Source organism: Thermobia domestica, chromosome 10 (genome assembly GCF_964235325.1).
Source record: "Thermobia domestica chromosome 10, izTheDome1.hap1.1, whole genome shotgun sequence".
Lineage (NCBI taxonomy): Eukaryota > Metazoa > Arthropoda > Insecta > Zygentoma > Lepismatidae > Thermobia > Thermobia domestica.
Window position 1 is genome coordinate 242,052,950 of NC_137463.1, and position 9,694 is coordinate 242,062,643.

Below are 9,694 nucleotides of genomic sequence, written 5' to 3' on the forward strand. Positions count from 1 at the left end.
CCACAGACTATACACAACATCGGTGCAAAGGATATTTATTCACGATTAATTTCTTTTTTTAAAATGTGTCTATGTTAAATGAGATTTTTTAATATAAAAATTAAAATAATCGTCGAACAGATTGTTCCTGTAATAAGTTCTATATATTTGTTTGAAGTACAAACTCATTCTTTTAGAGAGGTGCAAAAGCTTGCAGAGCTTTGAGTGCATTATGACCAGCTTTTAAAGTAGACAAGTTTAAATTTTATCTGAGATCAAAATTACACTAAAATGATCTGCGGCAATGTTAGTCCACAAGGGAACTGATTTAAATTTATTCGTGCGTACAAGTTACGAAATGTCAAGAGGAAAAAACATTGATAAAAAAAAAAAACTGTTACCAGTTCAAGTATTCTACAATAATTACGTGATTTTCGTAATTTTTGTATAATCTGTTCAGTTTGCATTAGAATAATTTGCTCATTAACAAATAGAGGCTATTTCTACAGTATTAGTAATTTAACGTTAGTATTTGTTTTATAGGTATTGTATTGTTTTATCATTCAACCGGTGAATCCCGCGCTTTCTATGAAGAGCTTCAAGCACTGTTCGTAGCACAGTTCGTAGAGGTTTCTTTAAAAAAATTTCCCTCGAATGACACAAAAATTTCCCTTTTCTTATCCAATTTTCCCTAGTTTATTGAGTGTCTGATTCCTATGACAGAAGTTATAAAATTAATTTAGCTGTATTAAAGAAAGTGTCAACCACTATGTTTTTTGCTTCTATTTTTCTTCACTTTTTCAACCAAAAAACTACACACAAATACACCACGATGGCTCACTGGTAGAGCTCTTACCTTTGGTGTGTGGGATTCCTGGTTCGTTCCCCGGCCAAGAAAATTTGCGGTGAACATCATTATTGTGTCATCTTTTAGGCTAATGGAAACGATGATTAAAGCAAAAGAATGATTATGGAAAAATTGGTGAAATGAGAAAGTGGGAGGAAATGAGTACCCCGAGATAACCCACTTTCTCATTCCACCAATTTTTCCATCATCATTCTTTTGCTTTAATCATCGTTTCCTTTAGCCTAAAAGATATAATGGTTTGACGTTAAACTGAAGGATTTCATTTTCATTTAGAAATACACTTAGGCAACAATGGAGTAGTATTGGCCTTACTCTGCCTAACTTTTAATAATCCAATTTGGTCCCCCATGCACCATAGTGAATGAATTAGGGATGCTTTGGCCCGGGATTACGTCACCTATTGAAATTTTGCTTATGCTTATTCAGGGGCCATGCACGATGGTACGAATGAATCAGAGGTACCTTGGTCCTGCTATGACGTCATTGAATTGGGAGTATTGGATCAGAGGTCATGATGATTCTTTAAAATTACTAAAAATATGGTCTTGATGATTCATTACGTTATGAAATAGTACAGGTTTTATGAATGCTTTCGTTCCCTTTTATGGCATAAAATTTGGAGATTGTTATGCATGGACTAACACGGATGCAAATGAAATCTTTTAGTTTTACGTCCCACGCTTATGCCATTTAGGCTAAAGGAGACGGTGACGATAAGAAAGGAATGAAAGTGTGGGAGAAAATTGGAGCATAATGTTGACCACCACAAAACTATTTTTGAGGTGTTTAAATCAGGGACTACATACAGCAGAGGTGAACGCTCTACCACTGAGCCACCGCACCTCTACTGGTATGAATGAATTAGAGGTAGTTGGTTCGAGCTAATATGTTCGTTTGACGTCACTGAACTGGGATTTTTAGCTTGGAACTTATGATGGCTTGTTTCGTTCCCTTTTATGAGTATAAAATTACCAAAACAAGGTTTGATCTCTTTCTTGATGACCTATTACATTATGAATTAGTAGACCTCAGTAATAGTATAAATTAGTATTAATATGAAACTCGAAAACTTTGGAGTTCCTCCGTGGCTAACCGGTTAGCGTATGCGCCTTTAACGTGAGAGACCAGGGTTCGATTCCCGACAGGAGCTCATGCGGTTCGGATTGTTATCCCTTTGATGAGATGGACTAACACTGGTGCAAATGAAATCTTTAGTTTTACGTCCCACGATTAGGCTAAAGGTGACGATGAGAAAGGAATGAAAGTGTGGGAGGAAACTGGAGCATAATGTTACCCACCACAAAACTACTTTTTGCGGTGTTTGAACCAGGGACCCCATACAGCAGAGGTGAACGCTCTACCATTGAGCCACCACCTCCCTTACTGATGCGAATGAAGTTGAGGTATTTGGTTTGAGGTAATGTGATTGTTTGACGTCGGGGTGACCCTATTTCACTTTTGGGACCCCCCACACATGGACCATAGTGAATGAATTAGAGATGTTTTGGCCGGGATTGCATTACCTATTGAAATATTTTTGCTTATGTTTACTCAGGGGCAGGGATCACTCAGGACACATAAGATCACATTGATTTACATCAGGAGGTGGGGGAGGGAGGGGAGTATCGCACCTCGTACTCTTTGATGAGTATAAAAATATTAAAATTTGGACTTTTTTTTAACTTATCCTATTATCTTTCACGAGACATTTTCGTTGTATAATAGAGTACAATGATTTATTTTGGGAGTTATCGTTCCCTTTGGAGCATTATTACGTTATATGGAGGCATATTTAAAATGATTTCCTTAAATTTGATAAGCACTTTGTGATCCATTTTGTTCCGCTTCAGGTGTGAACATGGATACCTTGCAATTGTCCCGAGTTCGATTCTTGGAAATGTTGAAGTTAATTTAATGTTTCCGCGAAAACGATGGTGATAGACCGAAACAGGAAAAACATGAACTTACTTGACTGAGGATTGAAGCAGGGACCTCATACAGTAGAGACAAGCGCTAAGCGACCGTACACGTGTGTTGATTACTATGCAATGGTCCCGAGTTTGATTCTTGGTGTTAGTTTCAGGAAATGTTAACGTCCCCCTTGAAACGATGATGAGAAATGAGAAAACATCATAAACTTATTTGCTTGCGGATTGAAGCAGAGACCTCACACATCAGAAAAAAAAAAAACGCTGAGCCACCATGCCAACTTCAGTGCGAGCAGTTTTGCGTATGAAAAAGAACATGATCAGATTATGTTACATTACACATTTCTGCTCGTTGTTACGCATAGAAGTTTGTTATTGTGAAATTGCAGCATGTGCTTTTACGAAGAGTACTACATCAGCATTTTTCTCAGCTGACGGACTTTTAAAGATCAACTTTACATTTATGTCAAAGACAGTTTCATAACATATCGATGAGTGTTACATTTTTCAATCAAGTTTAAGGAAAATGAATCACATTTTTTAGATGTGGTAATTTGAATGTCGTATTAAACTAACGAGTCAACGGTATGATGTCATGATCAAAATTGCGATACTAGATGTCGTAACGATTGATGTGTAAGGAGAAAACGTGAATAATGTCACAACCAATCAGATTGCTTCTTACATCACGTTTCGGCTCATGATACATGATGAAAGCTGTGTTTTCATTGGTTCTCCGTGATGTCATTGATTCATTTCCTCGTTTCTGATTGGCTGATAGTTTGTCACTTTATAGTTGAACCGTTTCAGACCTAAATAAAACTCTTAATTTCATTTTCAAATCCTACTTCCACGAAGATCGTGAATGAACGAAGGTGTACCTCTTGTGTCAGAGTGACTTTACTCCGTTCCTTGAATTTGAGGTAAGTATCAACCGCGTTTTCTTAATATCAATGGAGTGCATTTGCATGAGGATAACATTGTTATCACTGTTTTTTATTTTAGCATGAAATATTTAGCAAATGGAAGAATAACCCTTACTTACTTGACCGGGGATCCCACATATTAGAAGTAGGCACGAGAAATTTGTTGATTTTGGTTTAGCGTCCCTTCAGTAGTGAGGCTAGGAATACAGCTTAATGTTGAATCTGAGTGCATACTGGGTGTTGAACCCGGGGCCACATCCCACACATTAGAAGTAAGCACGTGAAATTTGTTGATTTTGGTTTAGCGTCCTTTCAGTAGTGGGGGGCTAGGAATACAGCTTAATGTTGAATCTGAGCGCATACTGGGTGTTGAACCCGGGCCAGAGGTGCGTAACGCTAACCACTTAGCTCAGTTTCTGAAAGTTACCATTATCGTAAACAAAGAAACTACGCACGAATTTGTTCCCTACAACGTGAGACGTGGACCTACAATTTAATGTGGGATCTGATCTCCCGCCGAGAATTGAATTCGAGTCTTTCTTGCCTTAGCTCGAGAAAAAGCAAGCGCATGAGATTTTGTTTTCGTTTCATGTTCGTTATACGTTTTAAAGTTCAGTGTCAGAGGAAAAAATGCTTACTACAATGATTCTCTCAACACAGTTAGAAAAACAATTTCATTCATTCTTTTTATCACTACAGAAAGTTAGGTCAGTTACATGTTGGTCCCGGGTTTGATTTCCAGTATGACGACAATAAAAATTTTTAACAGTAAAACTATTTGAGATATGATAATTCTTTTAGGATTGATCGTGTAGTCATTTTGATAACGTAGTGATCTCTGAATTCAATTTTAATTCGTGCTTTTTTTTCGTTTTAGATATTTGTTTTCTTTGCCTATTCCTTTTTGCTTACCTTACTTTTTTCCTATTTGAATATGGCTACTTCTGGCTTTACTGTCTTGCGAGAAATCAATAGACATTATCGGCGTTTTAATCTTGAAGGACGAATGCTGGAAATTCAAATTAATGCTCCGACCAGTGGCACCGATATTGTTGAGTGGGTTCAGGCCTCCTTTCAACAGATGTTGGATTACTTATTGGAAAATGTCGACGAATTATCGATGGTTGGATTATCGATTTTATCTCATGATGAGAAGAACAAACCGTTTTATTTATCTTTTCGGCGTGCAAGTAATCTGACACTGGAAACTTTATGGGCATCCTTTGATCGCATCCTTCAAAGTAACGATAGTTTTCTCATGAACGAACCTTTCATTGTACATTTTCATCATGTGGATGTGCCCCGTGGATTTGGATTGGTGCGTCGAGGTCTTTTATCAAACGACGAATTATTAAAACGCAAGACTGGCATTCTACGAGTAAAAAACACCGACAAGAATTGCTTGGCTTATGCAATTGTGATTGCTATTGGTTTAAAGAAATATAAGGATACGAACAAGAAACTGTACAGACAATATCAGAACCAGAGCAAGTGTGTCGTTCTCCCAGCCGTACATGAACTTTTATCCAGATCATCAGTGAATTTAGACCATGGGGGATCTGTGGAAGAATTGCGACAATTGCAACGTTACTTGACAAATTATAAACTTACCGTATACACCAGTTTTTCCGGAGAAGATATTCTGTATGAAGGGCCTGGTGGCGAAGCCAAGATTCCAATCAATTTAATGTGCATCAATTCTCATTATGACATCATCACGTCATTAACAGCCGTTTTCTCTACCAACTATTACTGTGCTGCATGCCACAAAAAATATGATCATCGTAATAGACACGTTAAGAACTGTTCGGCCATGTGTGAGAAATGTTTGCAGAAACCGCCATGCAGTAAGACCAATACGGAGAAACAGTGTCCAGAATGCAATCGTGAATTTTATGGTGAAACATGCTATACAAATCATCTGACTGTACCATATCATAAGGGCCAGCCAATATGCAAGATGGTGAAACAGTGCTCCAAATGTTTACGCATTTATTCGTTTGTCCATACAGGGGAAAGACAACATCATTGTACTGATTATTTTTGTAATGTGTGTCGTAAACACGTTACGTCTACCCACCAATGCTACATGAAGCCTGATACGACTCAATTAAAACCTGGAGTTCCATCAGTGTTACATGCCAAGAAGGCTATGATTGTCTTCTATGATATCGAAGCCACACAGGATACTTTCTTCGATGAAGACACGTTCATTCATAAGCCCAATTTACTGGTGGCCCAACAAGTTTGTTACAACTGTGTTCAAGATGAAGATATACATCATCCGTGTGAAGTTTGTGGACAGCGGGAACATATTTTTCAAGATGATCCGATCAATGCCTTTCTTGCGTATTTACGTCAACCACGACCCAACATCAAACTTATTGTATCTTTGGCACATAATTGTAAGGGATATGATGGTCATTTTATTCTTAAATCTTTAGTGGAAGAACATGAATTGAAACCTACTTTGATCTTGAACGGAGCAAAAATTTTAAGCATGAAAGTGAATCACTTATCGTTTATTGACTCTTTAAATTTCATGCCAATGGCTTTAAGTAAATTATCCAAGGCATTTCATTTACCAGCGACCAAAGGATATTTTCCACACTTTTTTAATACTGCTGCAAATCAAACGTATGTGGGAAAATTACCGGACATCCATTATTATGGTGCAGATGAAATGAAAGTGGATGAACGAGAAAAATTCATGACATGGTACAACGAACACCAGAACGATACGTTTATTTTCCAAGAAGAATTGGTGAACTATTGTGTCCAGGACGTCAACGTACTTCGAATGGCTTGTATATCTTTCATGACCACTTTTGAACAAGAAACTCACGTCAATCCTTTCCTGGAGGCTATCACTTTGGCGAATGCGTGCAATTTAGTATTTCGACGAAATTTCTTAAAACCCAATACTATTAGCATTCTCCCTGCACGAGGATACCGTCACAGAAACAATCAGTCACGGATTGCTTTGCAGTGGCTTGCCTACATGGAAGAAAAAGAGGGCCATCCAATTCTACATGCTGCGAGAGGAAAAGAAGTTTATGTTGCTGGTTTTCATCTGGACGGTTACTACAAAGATCCCGACACTAAAGAGGAACACGTGTATGAGTTTGAAGGCTGTAGATTCCATGGCTGTCCTCTATGTGTTCCTACAGGCCGTGATCAGCCCATTTATGAGAACTCCGAAGAAACGATGAACTATCGCTACGAGAGAACACAGCGTAAAATGAAGTTATTACGATCCATGGGGTATAAAGTACATGAAATGTGGGAATGTGAATTTCGTCAAGTGTTAAAATCCAATCCAGCATTGGCTTCTTCTTTAAGCACACATCCTTATACTAATAAGATACCATTAAATCCAAGAGACAGTTTCTATGGTGGTCGTGTAAATGCCATTAAATTGTACCACGTCGCAAATGAAAATGAAGGCGAAGAAATAAAATTCTTGGATATCGTTTCCCTGTATCCTTATGTGAATAAATGTGGACGGTATCCAATAGGGCATCCACGAATATATCTACAGGGAGATCCAGAAATGCCGGCCATTCAAGATGTCAACGGATTGGTCAAGTTGAAGATTTTGCCTAGCAGAAATGTGTTTCATCCAGTACTGCCATTTCGCTCAAATAAGAAGTTGTTGTTTCCACTTTGTGCTGCCTGTGCCACAGCATTAAATCAAGATTCTGAATGTACACATTCGGACAGTGAACGAAGTCTAACAGGAACGTGGGTGTCCTATGAAATTCAAAAAGCCATTGAACTTGGGTATCAAGTCATTGAAATTTACGAAATTTGGGATTACGACATCACCGTATATGATCCAGAAACCAAGACTGGCGGATTATTCAGCGAATACATTAACACATTTTTGAAATCTAAGCTGGAAGCTTCTGGTTGGCCTGCCAATTGCGTCACCGAAGAAGAAAAGCAGCAGTATATCCAAATGGTACAACAACGTGAAGGCATAACTTTGGATGCAACAAATATAATGACAAATTCAGCACGTCGTAGTCTTGCAAAGCTCTGTTTGAATGTCTTCTGGGGACGACTCGCTATAAGAGACAATTTCAGCCAAACGACCATCATTAACGACCCCAAAGAACTGTATCAGAAATTAACTGCTCCAGACATAAAAGTCAATCAAATTTTACCTGTTAATGATTCGTTGTTATACCTTTATTGGCAGTATGAAGATGATGTTCCAGTACAAAATCACAATGCTAATGTTGTCCTTGGAGCATTTACAACGTGTCAAGCTCGTCTGGAACTCTACAAATATTTAGAATTGCTGCAAGAAAGAGTACTATATTTCGATACAGATTCAGTGATATTCACGCAGCGACCATCAGAGCCCACAATAGAACCAGAAGTATTTCTTGGTTCAATGTCAAATGAACTGGAATCAATTGGACCAAAAGCATACATTAAAAAATTCGTGTCTGGTGGCCCAAAACAGTACGCCTTGGAAATCTACAACCCCGACACGAAATCAACCAGTTATGTATGCAAAATTCGTGGGTTTACACTCAATTATACTGCAAGTCAAAAGTTAAATTTCAATAGTCTGGAGCAAATGATCATAAATCAATCGAATGATAAAATCTCCATTAGCACGCCACACAAAATTTACAGAACCCACGATCATCATCTTGTCACAAAACCTGAAGAAAAGAAGTACAGTTTTAACTATAAAAAACGCCGATTAATACCAGACACATACGAGACATTGCCCTATGGGTATAAAAAAGCCAGAACAGAATAACAGCCATATTTTCCCCTAATATCACCAACATCACTTCCCAAAGACGGGGCAAAGAATCAAGACGGTGCACGGGACATGCTTCAACGAGGCCACAGCGGAGACAAACTCAGATGACATCACCTTGCAGAAACCAGTGGAGAAAAAAAAAGGAATTCAGGTACGTCACATTTGCTTTTCTTTTTCTCACATTACTCTCTTGATCAGTTAGTTTATGTTAATAATCTGTTTTTCTTCTTTCACAGGAAACAAAATAAATATTACCATGCATATTCATATGTTTTATTTTCTCTTTACAGAATTTGTACCCGTCACGGACACGTCTTCCTTTGAAGAAAAAGAAATTCTGTATTCTATTTCACTTGCTAAAAAATAAATGTACAAAAACATGATTCTGTGTTTTATTTCACATCCTAAAATCAAATTTTTTCATGTACTGCGATTTCAATTTCTTTTTTCTGAATCAGTTTACCGGTAAAATAAATCAATGTTTTACGGAAAAAAAATCAAACTAAATTTTTGTTTCAGAACTTTTTTCGTGTACGAAAAAAAAATGTGTACAAAATAAAATTCTGTTTCAGAAAATTTTTAGTGTACGGAAAAAAAACTGATTCAGAAAATTTTTGTGTACAAAAAAAATGTTTACAGAAAAATTTTTTGTGTACGAAAACAAAATTGTTTCAGAAACTTTTTTTTTGTGTACAAAACAAAAACTGTTTCAGAAAAAAATTTATGTACAATCAAAATTCTGTTTCAGAAAAAAAATTTATGTACAAACAAAATTCTGTTTCAAAAAAAAAAATTTGTGTACAAAACAAAAATCAGTTTTTCGTCACGAAACTGCTCCGACTAAATGAATCGATTCATTCTGATAGTGTTGGCAACACTGGAAAAATCTCGGTAAGTATCGCTCAGACACTGAGTTACAGCGAACACAACTAGATTCGAACCAACATCCTTAAATGTCTGATTCATCTCTAAAAACAGCCAACTAAACAATAAGATTATGTGTATACGTTTAATGCCAATGCTTAGCACTAAGTCAGCAAAGTTTTTTTCTTCAAGGTCAAAGTCGCACACGAAGTAAAAAGATGACAACACAGATCTTCTATCTTTCTATTTGAAACATAAACCTAGTGTAAACTGCTCGCACTGAAATGTGTAATGTAACATAATCTGTTCGTCTTCTTTTCATACGCGAAACTGTTCGTACTGA

At 37.2% G+C, this 9,694-nt stretch overlaps 1 protein-coding gene across 1 annotated transcript; it reads left to right on the forward strand.

The window, feature by feature from the left end:
• Positions 1-3,268: 3,268 nt before the first annotated feature.
• On the forward strand, positions 3,269-8,866 carry LOC145662194 (uncharacterized). The gene is made up of 2 exons (XM_081727526.1): positions 3,269-8,638; positions 8,778-8,866. The coding sequence occupies exon 1, from the start codon at positions 4,636-4,638 to the stop codon at positions 8,479-8,481; it is 3,846 nt and encodes a 1,281-aa protein (XP_081583652.1). The 5' UTR covers positions 3,269-4,635; the 3' UTR covers positions 8,482-8,638; positions 8,778-8,866.
• Positions 8,867-9,694: the final 828 nt, after the last annotated feature.